Below are 26594 nucleotides of genomic sequence, written 5' to 3' on the forward strand. Positions count from 1 at the left end.
GCTAGGGAGGCCCAATCAGGCTGCACTGGCAACCTGTCTCTTCCTGTGCTTTGGGGCTGATCATTAACAGAACCACATGAAAAGCAATTCGAGAAGAGAATGAGAAGACCGAGAGGAAAACGAAGGTCCAAAGCAAACATGTGCAAAGGTGATGAAAGTGACAGTAGGAGGACGAGTGCCCTCAAGCCAGCAGAAGAGATAGAAGAAGAAGAAGATCAAGAGGTCGAGTCCTCCACCACACAAGAGGTGGCCGTGAGCCCGCAGAAGTCCGTACTGAGTGAAGAGATGGAGGAGTCCAGGGAGGAATCTATTTCAGGACTGGAAGAAATACAGGTCGAAAGAGACAGCTCCTTGAGATCACCCCCAAACCAGGCCAGTGTGATGGTTCACGAAGAAGAAGAGGAGGAGAAGAAGGAAAAGGTAGAGGAGGAGAAGGAGGAGGAGGAGGAGGAGGAGGAAGAGGAGGAGGAAGAGGAGGAAGAGGAGGAGGAGGAGCGGAGGAGCTCATCTGTGGATGAGGTAGGCCAGCAAAGGCTCACTCCTGGGTTTGGAAAATGTGCTGTGTTCACTCTCTGTGTCCCTAGCACAAGCTGGGGTCCCCAGTGGTGCAGTCTCAATTAGGCTCTGTCTAAAGAATAACAAACATATGTACACTTTTCATTGTTGTCAACAGAGATCTCGTTCTCATGTCCCAGCAATACTTTTTAAACTTCACCTACCTGTCCTCACATCCCATCTTGCAACCTACTCTGTAGTCCCCCCTTGACTCTTTCTCATCCCTCCCAGGTCCTCTCTCTTCTCCCAGCTCCTCTTTATTGTAGAGACCAACTTAGCTGCTCCATCCCTTCTCTCTTCCCATTCTCTGATTATGTAAGAACAAAGATACATATCCAAGTTGGCAGACAGCTCTCCTTAGAGTGCAGGGAAATGACTCTCATATGAATAAATCTCATCTTCAAAACACATTCAGACTCACAGAACAGTAATTTGAATTCCATAATCATGAAATTGCAAAGACTCTTTTCCTATAGTGCTGTGGAAGAATTGGCATATGAGACCTCTGAACAGGGACCACAGGCAGGTGATAGAAAAGAGGGCTGGACACCAAGTATAAAATAGTGACGTGGTGAAGACTACTGTCTTAGTCTGTTCAGGCTGCTGTAATGGAATACCATAGACTGGGTGGCTTATAAACACCAGAGATTTATTTCTCACATTTCTGGAGGCTGGGAATTCAAGATCCAGGCACTGGCAGCTTCAGTGTCTGATGAGGGCCTACTTCTTAGCAATACACAGCTCTTTTTTTTTTTTTCTGTGTCCTTACATGGTGGAGGGGACAAGCTCTCTGATATTTCGTTTTTAAGGGCACTACCCCCATTCATGAGGGAGGGCTCTGCCTACTTGCCCTAATAACCTCCCAAAGTCCACCTCCAAATACCAGCACAAGGGGAATGTGAATTTTGGAGAGACACCAACGTTCAGTCTGTGGCAACCATGCAGCCATTGTTCAGTTCCAGCCAATGATGCCATATGGGAATGTAGGCTCAGAATTGCCAGATTTTCTGATTTTTAAGAGAAATCAGAAATCCAGATTTTTAGGAGGCAATTCCCTATTTTAAAAGCATTATATGGGCAAAATATAACCATAGACAAGTTTCATCCCACAGGTTTACAACCTCTGATGTCAGAGGACCTATGGTGAGGATTACCAAGTCTGTTCAATGACGGCAAGTTTAAAGTCTTGTTTTCTGCTTAGGTCAAAGCCCAGGAGGAGAGTCTAGGGGAGATCTCCCAGGACGAGATGGAGTTCTTCACAACCTCCAGTGGGAACACTTACTTTGTTTTCCTACCCTTGAAACAAGAAGAAAACAGCAAGACACCCCATGCCAACCTTCCTGCCATTCTCTTCAAGGACATTTCCAGTGCTAGGGTCTTAGAAGAAGTGATCATTCCATCCAGACTAGTTTTAGAGATTAAGAAACAGTGAGTGAAAATCCCTTTCATTCTCATTCAAGTTTTATTAACAAGGTGAAATATAATAATGAAAGGTTGGACTAGTTTCAGATGGAAAAGAAAGCAAATACCATATGCTAACACATATATATGAAATCTAGAAAGACAGTACTGATGTACATTTTTGCAGGGGGCAGCAAGCATTCTAACTTCTGAATTAGTTTTGCTTGTTTGTGAATTTTATTTAAATGGAATCACACAGAGTGTATTATTTTATATCCAGGTTCTCCTGGTGAACATGTGTATATATTTCTGTTAGATATATAACTAAGAGTGGGTTATTGGGAAATTGACTTATATGTGTGTCCATCTTGAGGAGATATGATCAAAAGATACTACCAAAGAGTTTTCAAAAGTGATTTAACAGTTTGCAGCAATATTTGAGAATTCCAGTTGCTCCATATCCTCACTTGGTATTGTTAGTGGTTTTTATTTTAGCCATTCTGGTGTGTGCTTCATTGTGGTTTTAATTAGCATTTTCCTGATGAGTAACAATGTTGTGCACCTTGTTATATACTTATTGGCCATTTAATCATCTTTCTGTGAAATGCGTCATCAAATTCTTTGCCAATTTATTTTGTGGTAGATTACCTTTTTTCTTACTAATTTATATGAGTTAGTTGTCTACATTAGACTGGAGGTTTTTTGTTAGTTAAATATGTGGTGAATGTTCATACCCTCTCCGTGCTTGTCTTTTTTTTACTCTTGTAAAGATATCTTTTGGTGAAAATATATCTTTTTAGTAAGGTCTTAGTCATCAATTTTTCCACTAGGGTTAGTGTGATTTCTGCCTTCTCTAAGAATTCTTTGCTTGCCCCAAGGTTGTTAAAATACTCTCCTGTGTTATCTAATGTAATAAACTTTCATAGTTATTTGTAAAATTCAACTGGAATTGATTTTTGCTTATGTGCATGGTAGGAGTCAAATTCATTTCTATCCTGTATGAATAGCCAGCTAAGGCCAGGCGATTTGAGAAGACTCTCTTCTCTCCACTGCTCTGCTAGGCCTCCCCTGTCCTTGGAATTTTCCAGGCAAGAATATTTGCCTGGGAGTGGGTTGCCATTTCCTACTCCAGAGGATCTTCCTGATGCAGGGACCCTGACTGATTACCATAGCTTTATACTAAGTCTTATTATCTGGTTGTGTAAGTCCTCCAGACTGGATTTCTCCAGAATTGTCTCGACTATACTTGGCCCTTTGTATTTCTATATAAATTTGAAATCAACTCATTAGTTTCTGTAAGAAAACATCTGCTGAGCTTTTAATTGTTATTGTATTGAATCTATAGATACATTTGGAGAGAACTAACATCTTGACAATACATAGCCAAGAAAATCATGCTGCATTTCTAACGGGATGAAATGATCAACTGGCAAAAATATTTGCAGTTCACATCTCAGTCAAAGGACATTGTGTTCCCAATATATAAAGTGCTCCCAGAAATTAATAAGAAAAAGTACAACTACATAGTAGAATGATGGGCAAAAGATATTAGTGGATGGTAGACAGGAAAAGACATTTAATAGTCTTGAACTCATAAAAATATGCTCAATCTCAGTCATAATATGACAAAATTGTCAGATTCAAGAGTTTGACAATACAGTCTGAAGCTCTGGAGAAATTGTTGTTCAGTCACTATATCGTGTCTGACTTTACAAACCCATGGACTGCAGCATGCCAGGCTCCTCTGTCCTCCACTATCTCCCAGAATTTACTCAAATTCATATCCAGTGAGTCAGTGATGCTATGTAACCATCTCAGCCCCTTCCTCCCCCTTTTTTTTACCTTCAGTCTTTCCCAGCATCAGATCTTTTTGATGAGTCGCTATTTGCACCAGGGGGCCAAAGTATTGGAGCATCAGCTTCAGCATCAGTCCTTCCAATGAGTATTCAGGGTTGATTTCTTTTAAGATTGACTGGTTTGATCTCCTTGCTGTCCAAGGGACTCTTTAAGAGTCTTTTCCAGCACCATAATTTGAAAGCATCAATTCTTTAGCACTCAGCCTTGTTTATGGTCCAACTCACACCCGTACATGACTACTGGAAAAATCTTTGACTATACGGACCTTTGTCAGCCCAGTGATATCTCTGCTTTTTAATACACTGTCTGAGTTTGTCATAGATTTTCTTCCAAGGAGCAGGCATCTTTTATTTTCATTGCTGCAGTCACCGTCCATAGTGAGCAATGGAGAAATAGGAACTTTTATTCATTGTCTTGCAACAGAAGCAGTTTGGCCATATCTACCAGATCCACAAATGTATTTCAGGTTTTGATTCAACAATTCCCTTTCAGGGAATTTATCCTATAGAAATTATTCTACACTTGACATATGTGTGAGGTTACACGTTACAGTCTTCTTGATACGAATAAATGAATGGAAACCATGCTATGTCCACTAGCTAGGGGATCTGGCTAAATGAATGACGGTCCACCCAGAAAAAGAAATACAATGTAGTGGGAAGTTAGATAAGAAATAAGGAGTGGAAGAGGGAAGCACTTTATATATCAACCTGGAGAGATCTCTCCCTGGTCACAGTGGCTGACCCTCACTGGTCTCTCCCTCAGGCTTCGAACTGGCTTTTTTGAGCACTTGGAGAAATGGTTTGACCAATGTTCCCTCAATGCTCGGGTCATCATGGCCAGCAAGATTGATGAGCTGGATTCAGAACTGGAGCTGTGTCTGCACCTGCACCAGCCAAGAGCCCAGCACATTGAGAAGGACATCCACAACGTCAGGGCAGGTACTGTGGCTCTGCATTCATTAGGCAGCCCCGGTTTGCAATGCACAATGCTTAGCATGTTGTCATCACACACTGGAAGATGTGTGTGAGGATTCACACCACCCAGGCTGGCAGAGAAGGTTGTATCCAGAATCCTTATCTAAGATTTTTTAAAGAGGGTGTTAGATGCTGAAATGAAGGGTATTGTCTTATTTTAGCTTTATGGGTCCCGCACCTGTCATTCACACTTTGATGACGGATGCCCTAGAGGCAGGCCTGTAGGTCAGGAATCGGAGCTAATAGGCTCAACCTCTCTAGCTGTATGACTCTGAGAAGGTTATGTGACCTCTCTGACCCATTCCTAACCTCCTGAGGGCATTTTGGAGGTGGTAATTAACTCTCCTTCAAGTGGCACAGTGCAGAATTATGAACAACTGGTATAAGCCAGAGTCTCCAAAAGTGGTAGCCATTATTTTCAGCTTATAATTTTTAATACTTAAAAAGACATGCCATTTCTAAGGCAGAAGCCTCCATCTTTTGGGGGGGGAGGGCACTTTTATTTGAAAGCTTCAATGGTGCCCATCAGCTTTTCACTTGAGTCATACTTTAAACTTCATCATAGATCTTGAGAGCTTCCTGTCACCTTAGGAGACCTGCTTGACTTTTTGGGACCTCATTGTCCTCATCTGGGAAATGTGTGCATTAAATATAAATATAAACAAAGATGCTCCCTGAAGTCTGGTTTCCTTTCTTTTCCCTGGCTTCTGGCCCAATGCACAATGTGAAAATGGAGGCCAGAGAAGCAAAGCCCCAGAGTCCCGCCATTTGTTTTTGGCAGAGCTGAGCCCACAGCACATCCTCCACTCCAGGCAGTAGGAGGTCAGATGAGGTAACCCAAGGCTCTCTGCTAGCTCTTAAGGCCTGTGATGGAGATCTTTTAAGAGCTTTAAGGACTTTAGTCCGCCATAAGAGTCAGATGCCAATTGCCAAACTTTGTGTTAGTCTTTTGCTCCCAGACCCTCTCACCAAAATCCCTGCCCTCCCCAACATCCATCCCACCTGCTCCCAGGGTGGGAGATGCTCTCCTAGCTCCCAGGCCTTGTTCCCTTCTGCTACAGGCAGGGTATTTCCACCACTCACAGCCAATCAGAGCCTTCTCTCCAATTAAGGACACTGGGACTGTCTCAGATTAGTTCCCCTGAGATCTGAGTCCACTCCCAGGCTGAGCCCTGGGGACGGCAGCGGGGACTGGACCTTGGCCTAAAAAGTCCCTTCTCTGTAGCTAGCCTGGGAGAGGCAGGTCACTATCCAGGAGAACACTATCCTGAGCTGACCCAAGGTCCCAGAGGACCTCAGCCCCCCGCCCACTGCCCCTGTGTCCTCTTTCAGCTGAGCTCTTGCTTCATCAAGAACGGCTGGACAGCCACTGTGCAGGGGTGATGGAGACACTGAGGAAGGAGCGGATGATGTTCTACCAGTTCCAAGAAGAGCAAAACTTGAAGAGCAAACACTTCCGCCGCAAGATTTCTGACATGGAGCACATCTTCTTGAATGCCACCAAGAGCCAGAAGTAAGGGTCTGGGGGACTCAGTTATGGCCTGGCAGCCCTAGAACCCTGGCCAGATGCCTGTGCTCAGAGAAGCAGTCCTCCCATCCACTGTGGACAGCAGAAGAGTCGGGGTTTCCAGAAGGATTTTCATCTCTTCATGAGAGTAGGAGTCCAGCTACGGTGACGCATCTGGCCAGGGGCTTGGTTCTGGGGGTGGGGGAGCAGCCAGAGAAAGAAAAGGGTGCAAATGTCAGAGTGCAGGGATACAAATGATGTGCCCTGACATGTCCATGGTGGGAAAGACCCAGGGAAATCAGGACGAGCTTCCTGCAGGAGGCCCTAGGGCATGGAATGGAGGGAGGTGAGGAGGAGGCAGAATTCTCCCACCAGAGAGGAGCACTGGCCCAGCTCCAGGGCGGGATGTGCTCAGGGTAGGACCAGGGTTTCCTGGAAGGCCATTCAGGGGTTTGGGTGAGGCTCTGGAAGGCCTCCATCTGGTCACAGGTTAGGAAACTTCACAGGTGTCTGTACCGTGGTCTGGTGCCCAAGAGGCAGCTGGTTAGGGTAGACTGGGATGTAAAGAGGAAACCCGCAGGCTGCTCTTTCCGGAAGTCCCAGGGCACAGGAGCCACATTTCTGGGAGTTAAGAGAGGGTGGTGGTAAGGGGAGGACCAAGGGATTCTCTTAGCAATTTGGTGGCAGGAGCCAGACTGAAGAGAGGTGCCCTCCGACCCAGCTCACTGAGAGTCCCGCACTGTGTCTGCACACACTGGCATTCTGAACTTCCTTCTAAGGCCTCTTTGTCTACCCAGTGAAGAGAGGCATGGTTCTGGTGACCACACAGCTGGGCACAGTGCTCAAGTCATCTCCCAGGCTGCCCTCCAGTGCCCAGGTCACCACCCTGCCCTCCTGTGTCCCCCAGGCTGGTGACTCTCAGCAGCACTCTGCAGCAGGAGCTGCTCAGCTACGTCGACGTCATCCAGGTGTCGCTGCGCAGCTTCCGCCAGTACCTGGAAGAGAGCCTGGGCAAGCTGCGCTACACCAACATTGAGTTCATCAAGCACTGCAGGTGGGAGCCAGCATCCGGGCCCCCTGTGGGCCTCTGGGCTCTCTCTGTTGAGAGGTTGTCTTGTGTGCCTCTTCATTTTTCAATTATGACAAAATATCCATAACATAAATCTGTCTATTTTAACCATTGTATGTGTAGTTCAGTGGCATTAAGTACGTTCACGTTATTGTACAACCATCACCACCATTCATCTCCAGAACATTTTCACCCTTACAACTGAAGCTCTAAATGCTAACTGCCCATTTAGCCTTTCTTCAGCCACTGGGAACCACTATGCTATTAGTATTTTCCGTCTCTATGAATTTGACTACTCTAGGGGCCTCATAGAAGTGAAATCACAGCACATTTGTTCTTTTGTGTGCTTGACTTTTTCACTTAGCATAATGTCTTCAGTGCCTGTGTCAGAATTTCATTCCTTCTTAAAGCTCAATAATATTCCATTGTGTATGATGTGTTTATTCATTCATCCTTTGATGGACATTTGGGTTGTTTCCCTGCTTGTGTCCTTGAACTTCTTCCATGATCTTGTACTTTTAATCTAAAGCCTTGTCTACCACAGTAGTGGGGATGGGTGGAATGGTTCAGGGCTGATCAATGGCTTTTATTTCTTCCAAATTATTTTCAGATTGTTTTCAGAGGGAGGCAACTTTTCTTCTGAAGAAATTGACTCACTGTGTCATCGACTAGAGAAGGAAGCTGCCCGGATAGAGTTTGTTGAAAATTTAATCATGATCAACATGGAAAAGATGGAGAGCGATTACCTGGACCAGGTAAGTAGGCCACACTCTGACCTCTAGCCAGACTCCTGTGACACCTGGGTATATAGTTGCCTTGCTCACTGCCTAATAGGCCAGTTAAGCCCCCTTTCCACCCATTAATTGGGCCTGTCCCCCTCTACTTCCTAAATTCCAAAAATTCCAAATTAAGCCCCACTCCTTTACTTTTTTCTCTTTCTTTAAGGCTAATGAGTTCATCAGCAAGTTTGAAAGTAAATTCCATAACCTGTCCGTGGACCTTATTTTCATAGAGAAAATCCAGCGCTTGCTGACAAATCTGCAAGTAAACATAAAGTGTGAGGTAGGACAGATGCATTCTTCATCTGCTGGATGTTTATCACACACCTGCACCCCAGGCACTGTCCCAGGTGCTGGGGATACAGCCATGGTCTCTGCCCCCCTGGGACTTGCACTCCAGCCAGGAAGTCAGAGATTAAATCATAGTAGCTTCTAACACCCACTGAGTTATCATGCAGCATGCATCTTAGTGGGCTTATTTTGATGAATTATATGAGTCCTCACAAGAGCTGTTCTTAGCCCATTTTAGAAATAAAGAAATTGAGGCAGAGAGTCATTAAGAACACAATGTTCCTAAATTGTGGGGCCAACATGTGAACCCATGTCTGTGACACCGGAAATTCAGGAAATGCCAGGCTATTTGGGCTACAGAGGACAAGAGGGCCACATAAGGTGCGTGGGGACATAGAGGAGAGGATTTCATCTGGACTGGGGAAGTAGTGCTTCCCAAGGCTTGATGGAGAAGGAGGAGCCAGCCAGGCAGGACGGTGTGGAGCAGTGTCCTGGAGAGATCATCAAGAAAATCCTGGGGGAGTTGGAGCCAAAGAGAGAGAGAGAGCTCAAAGAAGAAAACGCTGGAGGTGCAATGAGGCTGGAGCTGTGGCTGGTTCAGCAGGGTCCCATGAGCTGGGCTCAGTGGCACTGGAGTGAGGGTCAGGCCAGTGGGGATAAGGGTGCTATTGATTACAATTTTTTAAGCTGCAGTAAAAACTTTTTTTAAGCTGAAAAGTTTCTTCAAAAACATCACTTTGATGGCTTCTCTCTCCCAAATGTGTTGCCATTTTTATTTGACCATTCCTTTTTGGAGGAATTCTTAGTGGATTTCACTTTACTGGAAGCCCTGATGATGTTCATAGGGTGCCTCCCAGAGCTAGAATTCCTGGGCTAGAGCAGGAGTATTTTAAGGCTCTTTGTGCTTTCCAGGTGGCTTATACAGATACCCCCTCACCAACAGGGCCTGAGTGTGTCCTCCTAACACCCTCAACCAGTACTGCAGATCACCAGTTTTATTTTTGAAACTTATTTATTTGGCAGAAAAAAAAATCTTTTAAATTTGCATTGGTCTAGTTTCTAATACAGCTTTGCATTTTCCCTCCAATTTCATTTTTCTCATATTTAATCCATCTCTCAGATAATGATTTGCTAAACTTTTTCTTGATCAAAATAAGTATTCTGGAAGTAAATCTCTGAACCTCTGGTTTTTCTAGGTGGCAAAATCCAATTTGCAGACAGAGGGATTAAATTCTTCTCTAGAGCAGCTTCAAAGCAAGGTACAAATGTGCCGAAGCTCAAAAGGGAGTAAACAAGTAAGTGTTCAGTAGATGCTAAGCTGTGGATAGTAAAGATACATGCTAGAATTGTTAACTGGAAATAAACTCACATCTGTGGTCTAGAATTCTCTACCACCAGCAGGGCCTCTGAGCCTTCCTACTTCACCTCTATTTTATTCAATGGAATTAAGGAAGAGAAGAGAAACCAGCCGTTGCCCCTGGCCCCCAGCACCTCCCTGGCAAGCATGTTGAGGCCAGCGAGCATGGGGGCTTGAGTCTGGCCTCCCTCCCACTCTGAGGTTGCGAGGCCTCCCTCCTTATAATTAGACAGCAGCCCTGGATGAGTAACAGAAGCAGGACTCTGCCCTCTGAACAACCATCTTTTGTTTGATTTTCCCTTTGTTTTGACCAGTGTGCATAAACTGGTTACTTCCATTTTCTGTGTATAAATGGTAAAAAGTCCAAACTGGAATGAAGTCTGAGAGAAGTAAGGTTCAAAGTGCCTGCCAGGCCCTGATCAGCAAAGCAGGTCTCTGCATGTTTACATCGTTGACTTGCTTGTTCTCCTGCCTCTAGTGCCTGTCTCTGTCCCCTGTGACACCCCTGTGGCCAGCGTGTCCTGGCCACTCTGAGTACTTTTCTCCCCAGCCCAGCCAGGCACTTGTAAACCTGGTGTCCTGGCCAGAAGATCTTTTCTCTTTCGTTTCAGTAGCCGAGTTGAAGTTTTATCATTGTTTGTTGTTGTTTAGTCGCTCAGTTGTATCCGACTCTTTTGTGACCTCATGGCCTCTGAGGCCATGGCTCCTCTGTCCATGGAATACTCCAGGCAAGAAGACTGGAGTGGGTTGCCCTGCTCTTCCCCAGGGGATCTTCCTGACCCAGGGACGAAACCCGGGTCTCCTGCACTGCAGGCAGATTCTTTACCTATCCTCCGAGCCACCAAGGAAGTCAAGTAAGTTTAAAACATTAGCTCAGAACAAACCCATATAACCAGGAATAGAACTCCTGATGCCCCATCAAGGAAGGACCCGCTGCCCCAGTAGAGTCGCCCAAGAGAGCTGGCCCAGGGCTCCTCATTCCTCCAGGGCCCTCCCTGCAAGAGGGGGCCCTCCCTGGATCCAAGAGGTGTCTTCACCAGCCAGCCAGTTCCCGCGGTCCACATGGAGTCAGCCTGCCCACCTGCAGCCTGCTTCCTGTGGCTTTTTTCCTCCATGTTCTCACTAGGTAGTGAGCACAGAAGACCTCCTTGGCCTTATTCGAACTTGGAAAGAAAAACTGAGCCAAAGGATTGAGTATCTCAACTGCAAGCTGGACACGATATCCATGACTCACCTGGTCTTTCCCGTAAGGAATGGGATGGGGCAGCCACGGGGAAGAGTATCTGAGCTGTGGGCGCTGGGCTGAGCTCCCAGGTGTCCCACAGGGTTCAGCAGATCCCAGGGAGAGAAGACCTCCCAGGCCCCTGCTGGACATCAGGCCTGCAGGGATGCCTTAGAAAGGCCACAGACTGTGGAATCAGATCTGGGTTCACATCCCATATGGGCCACTTCCATGCACTGGTCCCTTGGGAGATCCATCACCTCCTGGCAGCACCTCCCCACCTCATGAGGGCTCTCAGCCCTCAGGGAAGTCTCACCTCTCAGCCTCTTCCTTCGCACCTGCTCCCATTAGCAGCCACCAGCTTCTCCCCATCCCACTCCCACTACCTGTCCAAGCCTCCTATCTTTTGTGCATATGGCTGTCCTGATCCTCTCACTTCCCCCTGTGATCCATTCCCTGAGCTGCAGCCAGGCCTCTTGGAGAAGGCCAGTCTGCCCGTGTCCCTTTCCTGTCCTCAGGATAAGATCTAGATCCTCACCAGGCCTTCCTTGACCCCTTCATTTCTCTGGTCCCCCTAAGAGCTCACTTTTCCCCAGGCCTTCACTCACCCACTAGTTTGGGCCAGCATCTCCTGACCCCCGAGGCGTGTTCTACTTCTGCATGAACCCATAGACCATTCAGTGAGGTCCCCCTTTTAGGAGCTGTCTCCCCTAGACTGTGTGCCCCAAGAGGGCAGAGCCTGTCACCCTCACCCCACACTCACCCTCTCACCAAGCTTTCACCAGAGGTCTCAGCCAGCTTCCAGGAGGACCTGTCACAGAGCCAATGGCAGCATAAGTGGATGCCCCTCAAGCTGTGCTCTGACCACCCTCAGGCCCCGCCTCTCACTGCCATGCTTTGAACCAGCCCTTCCTTCTGTGGGGAGGATCTTCCGGCTGTGCTGCCAGCACTAAGCTTTCATCACACCAACAGTACTGAGCCCCACGAGATGAAACTCAGGAGTCCTGCTGGAGTCCTTCCCTCCAGGGCTTACAGTGCAGCCAAGACACAGAATAAAATAGGGCATAGCCCAACCAAGTGCTCATGGTGGGTCCCTTACTCACTGTTTCTCTAAAGTCCAACTCAAGGTGGAGGTGGCCACTCAATTATCCATGCACTCATTTGTTTACTTGTCCTTTGCTCAAAAACACCACCTGGGCACATTTGTGAGTAGCCCAGTTCATGACTCTCAGCCTCAGGGAAGATGCTGTAACTTTGTTTTCATTGCACTGGCCCCAGTTTGACCATTTATTTGTAGATATCCATATTCAATGTCTTGTCTCTCTGACCAGACTGTAAGCTCCATAAGGATAAGAGTCACATGTGGCCCTTTACCCTGTGTCCCAGGCCCAGGGAGAGCCTTGCAGAAAGCAGGCACTCAAGAAATACTTTTGAAGGTCTCAGCATGTACACATGAATGAATGAATGAATGAATGGCCCTCTAAGGTATATATGATCCCTGCTGCTTCACAGAAGGGGCAAGAGAGGCTCAAAGTGGTCAGCCTGCAGCACCTGAGCCAAGAGGTTCTGGGATGGGACCAGCCTGCCTGCCTCCCTGACACCCACAATCAGGCCCTGCTCTTTGGCCTGCAGGACAATGTCTTGACTGACCTGGAGGTAGAGAGTGACATCTTGTTATCTTCAGAAGTCTGTGAAGAAGAGGCTAAGGTAGACATGGTTACCCCTGAGTCCTTTGCCCAGCCAAGCCGCATGGGAAAGTCCATGATTGAAGACCCAGCCGTGGAGGTGGTCAAGAGGATCCTGCAGTGAGTGGCCCGGGTGTGAACAGTGGGGCCCAAGCCTTCAGGGGGCAGTCCCCATGTGAGCCCACCCTAACAGCTGTGACCTTGTGCAGGGGCTTCCTTATCCCCTCAGAGCCTCAGCTTCCTCCTCTGAAGTAGAGCTCACGATTGGGCAGACTCATGTGGCATCGTGGGCTAACCAGGATGGTGCCCAGTGCCTGGCCTAAGCCATCCTCTTGGTCATTGGGGAAGAGCTCACATCCTTTCCTTTGGTTTCAGGTTTCCTGACTCAAAGTCTTCAACCCATCAGTGTGACAAAGAACGGTCCCAGACAGGTAGGGGCAGACAGGCCTGTGGATTTAAGTGCTGACAGTGGGGTAGCTGGGGGTGCTACCTTGTGCCTGCTCACCTTGGATTCTCTGTTGTTCTCCTGGGTACCCATCACCCAAAGCCTTGAGGCGACTCCGGAACCGAGCAGAGCACTCCTTGAAGAAGGACTTGTCCATCGCCAGTGCCACCTCGGTAGCAAGGTAGAGAGGCTAGGCTGCCTGTAGTCTCCCCTCCCCAGACTCAACCCCAACCGCCAGATGGAGGCCAGAGGCTACCTTTGCCAGCCCATGTCCTCAGAATGTGCCTCCTGTGCTCATAGACTCTCCAAATAGGGACCTTCCAAGTTGGGACCCCACAAGGGGCCAACTCCAAAGCCAGCTTTACACAGGTCTATTCTCATCCTTGCCCAGTGGCTTGATTCTCACAGCCCTCCACCCTGAGAACCTGTCAGGGTGTGGGGTGGTTATCCACAGTGACAGCTACCTCCCATACACACAGTGTCTGTCAGAGGATGTGACCTTGGAAGTGGCTTTCCTTGGATGACATCACGGAGTCTTGGGAGCCCTGGATCTCTGCATCCGGGCCATGTGTTCTGCCCACTATGCCCTGTCAGGGTCGTTAGACTCATGGCTCAGTGAACGTGGGCCCTGGATGGCCCCTGACACCGATTTTATAGAAGGTGGAGGACAGAAGCCACATGGCTGACCTGACTTTCTGAGTCTTTGATGAGCCATTATTGACCTAGTTTAACTGTTGGTTTTGAAGAAGTGACACTGAAGAGATCCCTGCTTTGCCTACATCCAGAAAGTCTTTTTGAACAGGCATGCTATCTGCCATGTGGAAATAAACAAAGACCAACCAAATGGGAAGAGCAAAGACTACGCAGAGCTTGCTACCACCAGCCACTATCACTTGCATTTTAGCACAGACACAAAGGCGGGCAAGGGAGTGGGAAAGGGGTGTAATGGAGAAAAGGGAGGGCTTCAGATGTGCCCTGTTGGTGGTGGTTGCCCTGGGAAGGCTGGAGGAGGCCCAAGTGCAGTGGGCATCTTGTGTGATTGGTTAGGGGTACGTCTTTGACTTGTTCATCCTAAATTGAAAGCAGGGACAAAATCTAAGGGAGCTGTCAGGTACTGAGCAGGTCCTGGCCCTGTTTCAGGGGGTATTATTTGGCTTCCTGGATCGTTACTAAAGATAACAATTGTCTTCCTGCAAGTCTGACTTCCAGCAGGCCGGCTTCCTGAATTGTTTATTGTAGCTAAGGGCTTGGTGTCCTAGGCAGGTTGTTACCGCTTATCAGCCAGGGTTCTCTATATATATACGGTATAGCCATTGTCCATTTGTATAATCAGTCTCTCAGTGGTTACCGGTGAAATATACATGCTGCTAAGGCTGCCAGATGAAAATTCAGGATGTCCAGTTACATTTGAATTTCAGAAAAACAACATATAATATTTTTTAATATGAGTATGTCCCATGTAATACATAGTATGTATGCAAAACATTGCTTATTGCTTATATGAAATTCAAGTTTATTTAAAAATTTATGTAATTGAAGTATAGTTGATTTATAATGTGTTAAGAAATTCAAATTTAATATGTGCTTTTATTTGAAAATTTGGCATCCCTACCTGCGGCTCTCAACCTGTGTTTCTTTGGGTCCTCACCACAGGGAAGCAAGGATTCTACTTTCAGGGCTGGAGCCCCTCCGTCCCTCCCCGCCGGCCTTGTGTGGGTTTCAGTGGTTAGGGCTCCATCCCTACTATAAGGCTGTGTGCAGAGCTGTCGAGGGGTGGGGCAGCAGCTTGAAGGCTGGGCTGCACAGGCAGTCCAGGTAGGGCTCCCACAGACTCAGATCTGCTTGTGTCTGTCCCCAGCTTGCAGAGCACTAACCCACCTTTGCCCCACAGCATCATGCGGTACACCAAGCCCAACCGACTGGATAGAAAGTACCAGGTGCTCGGCGACAAGCCTCCTCCTCCGGCAGAGTAAGTGTCAATGCCATTTCCTTTAACTCCATTTTAACCTGCCATCTTTGTCACTTGGCAACTAAATCTGACTCAACTGAGGGGAAAATAAGCTGTAGAGGGACAGAGCAGGAGAGGTCTGCGGGGGTACTGGTAAGGGCCAAGGTCTGTTTGTCTCAGCCTATTTCACCTAAATTTATTGAGAGACATTTTCACCAAATTTAGGCATTCATCAAGAAGACATTCTTCTTTCCTTTGAACAATCTGTTTATTTCTGTTCAGTCACCTTTTGTTTATTCAAGGCCAGCTGCTCCATCTCTTGCGGCTTGGTTGTAGGACAGCCAGTCAAGGAGCTTTCTAGACATTGGGCCTGAAGCCCCAGAGTGGCCCACTTGGGAGCAGCTCCTGGCATTCCAGTTGCCCATCACCCAGTTCCACCTGGCAGGGCTTCTTTGGATCCTGGAGGAAAAGCCAGCTATAGAACAACTGTGAGTCCTACCAGGGACCTAGACATTTAGGGTTCAGCTCTCAGTGACGTAAAGTCAGGAGGGTGGGAGAAAAATTAGAAACATTAATATGAGGAGTTGTAGCCAGATATAAAGGAGGCTAGAAGAATTGAGCCTGGAGAAGGGAATGGCAGCCCACTCCAATATTCTTGCCTGGGAAATCCCATGGACAGAGGTGCCTGGTGGGCGACAGTACATGAGGTCACAAAAGAGTCAGACATGACTCAGTGACTAAACAACAACAGAAGAGTTGAGATTTGATAAGAATTGACAAAGTGTGCGTGATGGCAAGATCTGGTCCAGTTTCCAGGGAAGTCATGAATCCTCAAAGCTAACAAATAGGGTTCAGTTCAGTTCAGTCACTCAGTCATGTCAGACTCTTTGCAACCCCATGAATTGCAGCCCACCAGGCCTCCCTGTCCATCACCAACTCCCGGAGTTCACTCAGACTCACGGCCATCGAGTCCATGATGCCATCCAGTCACCTCATCCTCTGTCGTCCCCTTCTCCTCCTGCCCCCAATCCCTCCCAGCATCAGAGTCTTTTCCAATGAGTCAACTCTTCGCATGAGGTGGCCAAAGTACTGGAGTTTCAGCTTTAGCATCATTCCTTCCAAAGAAATCCCAGGGCTGATCTCCTTCAGAATGGACTGGTTGGATCTCCTTGCAGTCCAAGGGACCCTCAAGAGTCTTCTCCAACACCACAGTTCAAAAGCATCAATTCTTCGGCGCTCAGCCTTCTTAACAAATAGGGTTAGGATCTACTAATCGCAAGACAGTGCTATAGTCATTGAAACGTAAAATTTCTGTTGCCTTTCTTTTTGATTCTTGTTTATGAAACAAGTCTGGTCTCTTTAGAGTTGGCCTGATTATTTATATAAATGCAGCAAGAGTGGTAACTGACCACCGAAACTTTTAAGTTTGCATTGCTGGAGCTTTTTATAAAGAATCTCAGATTAGACTCTTAAAAGCCTCTTGAGACTAGGAAGACAAGTCAGATTTCACCCGCAGTACCTATAGATTTGGGTGAAATCCTCTTTTCTTAAGGTCCCCACAATACTGTAAGATTTTCCTTACCCACCTATGAAGCTGGGAACCCCATAAACCAGGTGCCAGGATCATTTTCCAAAGAGGGCTTAAAAGCATTGTCTCCATCAAGTCAACCTTAGTTTCTTTAAAATGTTTGATCATGTCCGATCTTATACATTGTTGTCCATATGACATTTCAGTCAAAGCCTCTTTTATCTATCAGTGTTTCCAATTACGTCCCATCACAAGAAGGACAACTTCTTGTTGAACTCACATAAATAATTATAGGAGTTTTTGAATTCTGGAGCACATATGGGTGGGTGAAATGTCCAGCATGCTTCTCACTAACCCTTTTTCCCCTTTAGCCTCAGGCAGTTGCTTTCAGGAGTCCCTCAGTCCCTTGAGAGCCTTGACAGGGTCAGGGGCCTAAACTTAGTTCAAGCAGCTGTAGGGAGTTGAGGGCTGGAGTGGGAAGGGAAAGGTCTGACAGGAAGGACAGAGAGATGGAGGAGGTAGCAGTTTAGAGGGGGACATATCAGAGGAAACCAGGCAACTGAAGGGAAGGCGGAAGGTGGCAAAATGGGGAAGAAGGATCAGACGTGTTGATGGGGGGTGGGGGGTTGCGGGCAGGGAGGGAGAGATCTTAGAGGAGCCAGTTTAGGGAGATCTTGTTTACACAGGAAGCCAATAAAGTTCCAAATTATCCTTAGTAAAGCCATGCCGGGAGTATGAGTCACGCAACAGAAATTGGGAAAAGTATAGTGAACGCATATAGAAGAACCTGATGTTGGCTCAAAGGCAGTTTCTGTCAAAGTCAACAGAGAGCAAACTCTCTTCCTAGAAAGGGTTGGGAAAAGTAGTGGTGAAAGCCATGAAGTTATACCTTTTGAGCAGCTCCATGGGTCCCTCTCCCAAAGAAACCATCTCTCAGGAAGGAAACATTTGCATGAAGATGTACCATGCAATACTTTTTATCCTAGCTAAAAATGGGGGGAAACCCTAAAGTCCAAAAATAGGGGACTGTAAACACAGTACATACATACCCAATGGTGTTACATAGCCATTTAAAATATAGCATAATGTAGGGGGAACACTTTAAAGGGTGTGGGATGTAAAAAGCACATGAACCTAATTCCAAACCAATTTAAACATCAGCAGAAGGAAATATAGTACATGTTAGCATTAATTTTTCCATCTTGCTTTTCAGCTTATTTCTAATTTCTTTAATTATGATGAGTGAATTTGTAAATGAAAGATCACATCACACACACAAACACACACACACGTTTTTTTGGCCAAGAGGCATGCAGGATCTTAGTTCCCCAACAGGGAATTGGACCTGTGCCCCCTGCAGTGGAAGAACTGGGTCTTAACCACTGGACCACCAGAGAAGTCCCTTTTTTAATTTGTTGGTGGTTTAGTCTCTAAATTGTGTCTGACTCTTTGCAAGCCCATGGACTGTAGCCTGCCAGGCTCCTCTGTCCATGGGATTCTCCACGTAAGAATACTGGAGTGGGTTGCCATTTCCTTCTCCATTTTTTTTTTAAATTTGAGGGAATTTAAATATATATATATACATATATTTTAGAAACCGGTCAAAAATGATGTGTGTTTAAAACAGTCACTGCATCACTTTACAGAAATTTTGGGAAAATAGTTGTCCTCCAGGTATGTGCACTTCTAACACATCAGTCCCTTATTTCACTCTTGGTATTGAGACAGTTGACCTTTCTGACAGGAATATTCGCTAGATCTGGGCAGATTTGTTCAATCAAGCACCTGGTATACATAGTCATCCTAAAGGCCAGATGTATCAGAAAGAGGATGTTTGGTCCTATAGGCAGTCCTGCTCATTTGATTAATATTTATAAGAAATCATTCTTTCTTCTCTCAACCAAGACAGAGACACTGATAGGTGCAGGCTCTGGTCAGGGGATTCATGGTAAACGAAAACAGACACAGTGGTGTCCTGGTGGACTTTACCAGCTGCTGGGAGAGATGGGGTTAATCAGTCAGCCAGTCATACATATCAATCCCCAGAGCCCCTGTGGGGAGGCTATAAAGCTGAGAGCTGCTCAGGGCATTGGAATGAGGCAGTCAGGGATTGCCACTGAGCCAGGGCCAGAGGAAAAGCAAATGTAACCAAGAGGAAAGTTATTTGTGTTCCCTGGAGAGGAATCAGTGTGAGCAGTGGCCCTGGGGCAAGAGTGAGTAATTCCAAGGAGTAGTGAGGAACAAAAGAGAACAGAGACACTTGGAAGGGGCCAAACACAGCTTGGCGCATACAAGAGGCATTCAACTAGACAAATAGAAATACGAGGTGGGAGCATGCTTGGGCATCCCAAGCTGTGCACGTCCAGTTCTGGCTGGGCTGCTGAGTACCAATTAGTGTGATTAGACAAGCCCTCTCAGGGATCTGCCTCCTGTGTGTTGCAGGGATTTTAAAGGCATCGTCCTGAGCCTCCTCTGGGAGAGCAATGAGCACCTGCTGGCGGTGGCGGAGGTGAGGACCCTGCCTGCCCTTCTGCCATCTGCTGGCCACATGCCCCCAATGGGCTCTCCCCCCTGCCTTCTGCCAATAATGACCTTTGGGTAAAGCTGAATAAAGGGGACTACCACCCCTGTGACCACAGCTACCCAGCTTCTGTCACCTTGTGTGGTGTTTTTCATCATAGAATTAAGCTCATCCATTACCCATTTATTCAGCCACCAAACATTTCTTGGGTCCTGTGTGTCAGATATTTAGCATACCCGATACCAGGAACAAGCCTGGTCTCTGCCCCTGAGTGGCCAGCACCCAGAAGAGAATGACATGTGACGGCACCCCTGGGTGTGAGTCTTTGGAGCAGAGCTCTGGGTCATCTGTGTTAGTGGCCCAGCTTGGCACTCCATAGAAAGCTCTTGGTCTCATGGGTGGAAGACCCATCTTAGTTCTGAGGGATGCACGGAGTTTCACCATTGACTTGCTTGTGCCTCGCATAGCCCTAGGACACTAACAGTGGTGACGAGGACAGACAGGGAGAGGAGGAGAGACCCCAGTGTAGGGGACAGCAGTTGAGAAGACCAAGGGGTGAGGAGAGCACAGAGGAGGATGCCAGGATCTTGGGCCAGAGCCCCCTGGAGAGGGGCCTGGCACCCACACTGTCAACCCTCTCCCGTAGGAGTTTTACCGCAAAGAGAAACGCACAGTCACCAGGCCCGACTGCATGTACGAAACCTTTGACCAGTGCGCAGAGAACATCTGCAAGAAGATCCTGGAGTACCACAGCCAGACAGACGATTACTACAACTCCTGCCTCATAGGTAGGTGTGCCCAGTAGGCAGGTGGCAGGTGGGGCTACAGAAAGGTGGTGGCTACTCACAGCCTGAATGATGCCCTCCTGACCTGGAGGTCACATGGAGGCAGAAGAGAGACTCCCTGTGAAAAACTGACATCTTAGGATTAGGTAAAAACCTTGATAGATTTAACTGGGGAAAAAATAATGCCCTACCCCCCAAAAGTCGATTTTTCTTGAGAAAAATAGTGATTTGTATCATTAAAAATGTTTCACTCTTTGAAATTTTTTTACAGTTTTATTGAGATATTCACTCAACAAAATAGGGAGGAAAGGGAGGGTGGGATGAACTGGGAGATTAGGATTGACATATATACACTACCATGTGAGAATCTGCCTGCGATGCAGGAGATGTGGGTCCAGTCCCTGGGTCAGGAAGATCCCCTGGAGGAAGAAATGACAACCCACTCCAGTATTCTTGCCTGGGAAATCCTGTGGACAGAGAAGCCTGCTACAATTCAGGCTACAATTTAAAGGGTCACAAAGAATCGGACATGACCAAGCAACTGAACACACACACAAATGTAATATACATAGCTAGTGGGAAGCTACTTTGCAATTCAGTGGATTTTAATATATTCACAGAGTTGTGCAACCATCACCACTGTGAATTTCAGAACCTCTGTCCCTCTATCATGATCCTAGCCTTCAGCAACCACTAACCTACTCTCTGTTCATCCAGTGTTAGTATGAGTCATGTAGCCTTTTTATGGCTGAATCATATTCCATAGTGTGCATATACCATAGTTTGTTTTTTTGTTCAGTGATAGGCATTTGGCTGTATCCATGGTTTGGCGGTTATGGATGGTGCTGCTCTCAACATTCATGTGCATGTTGTGTGTGGATGTATGATTTCATCAATCTTGGGTGTAAAACTATGAGTAGAATTGCTGGGTCACACAGTGCCTCTGTGTTTAATCGTTTGAAGAATCCTTCCACCGTGTCTACCGTGCACCTGGACTATGATGAACTTGATAGACATAGCCTCCTAGAGAGCAGGGACATGAAAACAGGCAGGCAGGATGTATCTTGCCATTTATGTTGATTATAACAAGATAAAAGGAGCTGTGAAAACACACCCATAGCTGCCCCTCTCCTTGCCCAAATCTCCATGTCCACAGCCATATGTGTTTTTGCAGTCGTTAAGTCCTAATTATCTCTACTTGTAAGGCAGGGAACCTAAGGGCCCATTACAGGCCTGCTATGGGTCGAGGGGCAGCAGGGGTAGAAGAGGGAGAGGATTAGCGGATAGCCAGACCTGAGATCAAGACCCAGCACTGCCATTCCCCAGATGTATGATATTGACCAAGTCACCTCCCCTTGCCTGTAAATGGAGACAGGGATAACATCCACCATGCAAGGCTTTTTTGAGGACTAAGCCCCTCACAGCCTTGCCATATACAGGGGAAATCAACAATGGCTCTCATTCCTGTAGTTGTAGAATGACTGGAATTGAAACCACAGGCAGCATTTGGTTTCTCTAGCTCAGAGCTTCCCCACTTGAACTCTGTGGGGTTCCATCCTATGTGATCTTCCTCAAAAGAAAGGTTCCATGGCCACATGGGTTTGGGAAATGCTGCAGATCAGGTCCCTCCCAGGAAGGCTGACAGTTCACGTGAAATGAAGACTTCCATTTCCTACAGGGAGTCAAGTATCCTGAGCAACTCTCCCACTGAAAACATGTAAAAATCCTGGATATAACTGTTTTGTGATAAACTTTTAAATGCATGGACGAGCTAGCTATAGAGTAAGAAACACTTAAAGCCTCAAGATTAAGTGAGAATAGGAACACAGATAAACTGAGCAGTAACTCTGGCTATTGCCTTGAGGGCTTGGCTGACTCTCAGGTCCACTTGAGCCTGTTTTCATGGCCTCCAGGTCACTGGGAACAGAGACCAAGCCCCAGACCACCCAAGGTGCGCAGCCTGAAAGGGCACAAGCCACAGAAAACTGGGACTCCACAGGGCTCCATCTGCAGAGTCAGGGGAATGAGACAGAAACCAAAACCTCCTCCCCCACTGACTAGAAGGAACGTGTCTTGTTATAAGCCATGGCACTGGACAAAGAAGAAAAACCCTAATGAGAATCTATACCTATAAGTCAGCCCTTTTGTGGTGTTTAAACTGAAGTTGCACTTAGATAAAACTGAATTCAACTTTGCGTTTGTGGATCATCCAAAAGATTTCTAGATGATAGCTTAAAATGATTTTGAATGTGTCATGCCCGGATGCTTCTTTAGTAGAGATACTACAGATCCTCTCCAGAGAAGCCTACCTTCAATTCAGGCCTCCAGGGATTCCCACACATAAAATGCCCCAAATAAGAGCTCACCATAAAACAAAATACACACACACACACACACACACACCACAGCAGAAAGGTGCCTTCAGCATGAGGCAACAGAATGAGATCAGTAAGGACTTCAGATATTGAATGTATCAAGACACAGAATATAAAATACAATAATTATTTTGAGTTAAATAAAAGCGGAAATTAGAAATATGAGTAAGGAGCAAAAGACTATTAAAATGAGCAAGTAAATATGAACCAAGTAAAGAGAAACCAAATAAAAAGAGAACCAAATAAAGCTTACTGGAAAAACAAATTGTTGACATTTTAAAATGATGAGTGGCTTTAGTGACAAAGAAAATAACCAAAAATGTAACAGAAAGACAAAGGCCTAGAAGTACAAGAAGGAGATGAAGAGAGAGGAAGGAAAAAATAGGTCTGGCATGCAGCTACATGGAGGTCCAGAGGGAGAGAGGAGGAGACTCAGGTCAAGGTAATATGTGAAGAGAGAATGGGTGAAATAACTGCTCAAAGAGGCAGTGTGGGTTATAAAGTGCTGGGGAGTCCTACAGTGTGAGTCCTTTGATCTTGCTTAATCCAGTATCTTTAATACCAGTTTGCCCACAGGACCCCTTTTGATGGAATAGCTATTACCGCACGTAGACCAAGCCTTTCTCTTTGGGAAACTGCATTAAGCCTTTGTTGGAGAGATGGCCTCAGCAGCTTGGCTCTGCTCAGTCCTCTCCCCTGGCCCCCACCCCCAATTCCTACAGAACTACGGGCCCAGATGAGAAGATTTGAGGAGCTTCTGCCCCAGGTGTGTTGGCTGGTGATGGAGAATTTCAAGGAGTACCACTGGAAAAAATGTTGTGCTTCGACCAAAGAGATCCAAGGACAGTTCCTGAATTACCAGGAAGAGCTGGAGAAAAGGAAGGTGAGGCCCCCGGGATCACCATGGGAGTTCAGACACAGAGGCAGGGGATGAGCAGAACTGAGTCCCAGGGAAGGAGTTGGGCCAGGCCTGGGATTATTGGGTGGGGGTGAGAGACACTAGGCCCTGGAGAGATAAGAGCCGAGCCAACAGCTCCTTCATGGAAAGGATTCAGCACATTCCTTGTTGGATATAACAGGTAGGTGGGCTGGTTCTGTGGGGCTGTGGACCTTGAGATCAACAATGATTGTCCACTTGGTCCTTGGAACCAGGGGACGTTCATGCTGTTGATTGTATTGGACTGAATCCCTGATTGTTCCGGGGAAGATGCTCAGCTTTCCCACTTCCTAACCCTCGGAGTTGGCTCCGGCCAGGCCTCAGTCTTGCTTACCCTGCCACTCCTTTGCATATGCACAGCCCTTCACACACACTCAGGTCAACGCATACATCATGGCCATAACTGGCAGAGGACATAGGGCAGTGACTTCTTAGTCCTCAAGACCGGGTCAAAAAGCCCACTGATTTCTGGATTGTCTGAAGGATGAAAATGCCCAGAAGCTCCACCCAAATCTCGGACACCCTGCACAGCTCCAAGATCTAGAGTCTCTATGTCAAGCGGAAGAGAAGAGGCAGGGAGATTTGGACGCCTTGATTGTGGTAACCAAGGAGAAGCTGGAGGTCAGTAGTGCCTTCTACTCCCATGTTTAGGTGCTGAGGGCTGCCCTGCCCTCCCGAGGTCACCCCAGCTGACAGCCCACCAACAGCACTGAGCCCAGCCCTATGCTGGCACCCTGGCCAAAGCAGGGCATGAAAGTGGGCAGGCTTTATAGGTGGAGACGGTCTTTATTGGCTGTTCTAACTTGCATTTTAAAATTTCTAAGTTAATTAATTAGTAATGAGAAAGTTTTTTCTCCCAAGATCCTGACTGTCAAGTTTTCTTTCCTCTTTGGTAAATTGTCTGTGTGTGTCCCTTGGCCATTGCAGAATCATTTCCTATCTTCAAGTCAGTCTTAGGAGAAGCCTCCTGGAGAAAGACCAGATGCCTGTTAACTTGGACACAATTGACTCATGGCCCTGGTTTTGTCTCACGCATTGCTCTCCAGACCCATCTTCGGCCTTCCTTTGGAGGCAGGGTCCTCTCCTTATAGCACCATGTTCCCCGTGTTTCTTCCAGGAATGCACAAGGAAGTACGCCCGGTTTTTCATAGCCAGCTTGGCCACCTTCACCGAGAAGTTCCTGCTGCAGTTGGATGAGGTGGTCACCATTGACGATGTCCGGGTTGCAAGTATGCTCCCCACTGGCCTTTGTGCCCTGGCTCCAGGGGGTTGGTGACAGAGGTGATGGATCTGGAGGAGTCTGCTTTCCCCCAACTCCACCAGTATGAAAATAGACACTCTATTGAGGGGACTGATGAATTTTTTGTTTCTTTTTTTAATTAAAATTATCTTTTTTAACTAAAAAAGCAAGTCCCCAATGAGTCAGATTACATATAAAAATTGAAATCCTAGTACTAAATATTTTCATAATCTTGGGGTAAGGACAACTTTCCTAAGTTTGAGAGCTAGAAGCTGTAAAGGAATGGTGTGTACCTCCCTGTGGCCAAAACAAAAGTAAGGGAAAATGTCAAAAGATGGAAGGACAAACCGCAAACTGGAAAAATATTTCTAATAACGAATAGGTCAGAGAATGGCCTGATATTCCTGTGGTATGAAGAATTCTTAACAGGTCAAGTTTGTAAAAAGGACAAACACATGCAATTCAAAAGGTCAATAAATGTTGAAAGATGCTTGACTTCACCAATGATGAAAAGTGCAAATATAAACATTGTTAAGGTATCATTTCTCACCAAGAGCCTGGCAAAGCTTTTAAATTCAGTGACACCCAGCACCGGTGAGGCAGGAAGCCCCAGCACTGCAGAGCCCCTCGGAAAAGTGTACCTCCACCCCTTCTCTTGGAGAACCCTCTGTCGGTGACTTCAAAGTCCTGAACGTGCGTGCTTTGACCTAGCCGTTCTAACCCTGGGAACTTATCTGGCAGAAATACTTGCACACTTTTCCAAAGATATATTTTCAAGCACATTCTTCACAGCAATGCTTGAAATCGCAAAGAATTGGAAACAGTGTTAATATCCGTGTATAAAGAATTAGATAAATTATGGTCCAGATATAGGAGGGAATTCTATGCAACTGTTCAGGTGGGTGTGGTAAGTCTCTATGTGCCAGCTGGAAACACCTGAAGGAATACTGTCACAGGAAAAAGCAAGGTGACAATTATACTTACCTGTAATACTATTTTAAAAAACACATAGGTGACATAAACATGCACCCTCACTTGTATATAAATGAATCTGTATGAGAGAGAAACAGAGGCAAAGAGGGACAAAATGAGAATAGCAGAGCCTGAGAAACAGGTACCCGACTGTTGACCACCTCTGGTAAGTGGGATTGTGAGAGATTTCTAAAGTCTTTTTCCCCATTAGATGATGTTTAAATTTTTTATGCTGTGTGAATTGCTTTTGTAACTATGCAAAGACTCAAATCATATATTAAATATTGTCCATTTATCTCTCATCTATTGAGTAATTAAAATATATTACTTTTATTTTTTAAGTTTGGATTGCAAAGACAATGACTATTTTTATAGTAAAATAAGAAACTCAATATGAGTTACAAAGAAAGAGAAGAATATGGTCCTTCCTCCCAGAAATAGGTGCTTGTAGCATTGGCTGTCCTCCTCCTGGTCATTTCCCTTTGGTCACAGGCCTACGTGTATATCAGTGGGGAGATGGGAGGGTGGATCACAGGTGTGTGCTCCTGATTTCCCCTTGGGCAGATGCTGGCCAAGCCAGTCACGTGAGCACTTCAGTTGCTGCGCATCTTATTTTATTAGTTAGTCCCCTGCTGGTGCATACGGGCCATGTCTAGCTTTTCACTCCTGTAATCGTGCTGGAAGGAACATCTGCATCAATATTTCTCTATTTGCGGGCAACAACTTCCTAGAAATGGATTTTCTAGGTCAAAATGTGTATGCATACTGGGGTGTTGGCCACTGTCTAGTAGTGGAGGTCTCTGGCAAGTGTGAGCCTGGTTTGGGAAAGCGGAGTCTGCAGAGATACTGGGGTTTAGACTAGAGAAGGAACAGGCAGTGGAGCCGACAGGGAGGCAGCCTCGGCACCTTGGAGGGAACCCCTGGGCCAGGAAGACCGCCTGCATCATGGGGTCCTCACCTGCTCTGTAACTAGGGCTTCTGAGCCCAGTGGCCTGGCCCTGCCATGCCTGCAGACCAGGGTGCAGAGAGCTGCTCTGGCCTGCTGGTCTCACACCAGGAACAGAGCCCCTTTCTCTCCATGTCAAACGGCAGGTCAGTGAGCCAGACATGAGACAGACAACCTTGAATGTGTTCATTCCAGGA

At 46.6% G+C, this 26594-nt stretch overlaps 1 protein-coding gene across 2 annotated transcripts in view; it reads left to right on the plus strand.

Annotated features, from left to right (window-relative positions):
- The window catches only part of CCDC180 (coiled-coil domain containing 180), a 56101-nt gene that overhangs the window by 26440 nt on the left and 3067 nt on the right, over window positions 1-26594 (plus strand). The window contains exons 19-36 of one of the 2 annotated variants that reach the window (XM_040226774.1): window positions 71-519; window positions 1757-1983; window positions 4579-4754; window positions 6123-6303; window positions 7205-7351; window positions 7977-8121; window positions 8312-8428; window positions 9633-9731; window positions 10920-11039; window positions 12648-12820; window positions 13076-13131; window positions 13248-13326; window positions 15037-15114; window positions 19064-19130; window positions 19789-19930; window positions 23025-23185; window positions 23723-23860; window positions 24357-24468. In XM_040226774.1, coding sequence (XP_040082708.1) covers window positions 71-519; window positions 1757-1983; window positions 4579-4754; window positions 6123-6303; window positions 7205-7351; window positions 7977-8121; window positions 8312-8428; window positions 9633-9731; window positions 10920-11039; window positions 12648-12820; window positions 13076-13131; window positions 13248-13326; window positions 15037-15114; window positions 19064-19130; window positions 19789-19930; window positions 23025-23185; window positions 23723-23860; window positions 24357-24468 — 2667 coding nt within the window. The remainder of the gene's footprint in view (window positions 1-70; window positions 520-1756; window positions 1984-4578; window positions 4755-6122; window positions 6304-7204; window positions 7352-7976; window positions 8122-8311; window positions 8429-9632; window positions 9732-10919; window positions 11040-12647; window positions 12821-13075; window positions 13132-13247; window positions 13327-15036; window positions 15115-19063; window positions 19131-19788; window positions 19931-23024; window positions 23186-23722; window positions 23861-24356; window positions 24469-26594) is intronic. The other variant, XR_005718729.1, reaches the window with a different exon arrangement.

The sequence above is a fragment of the Oryx dammah genome, unplaced genomic scaffold (assembly GCF_014754425.2).
Source record: "Oryx dammah isolate SB20612 unplaced genomic scaffold, SCBI_Odam_1.1 HiC_scaffold_1, whole genome shotgun sequence".
NCBI lineage: Eukaryota > Metazoa > Chordata > Mammalia > Artiodactyla > Bovidae > Oryx > Oryx dammah.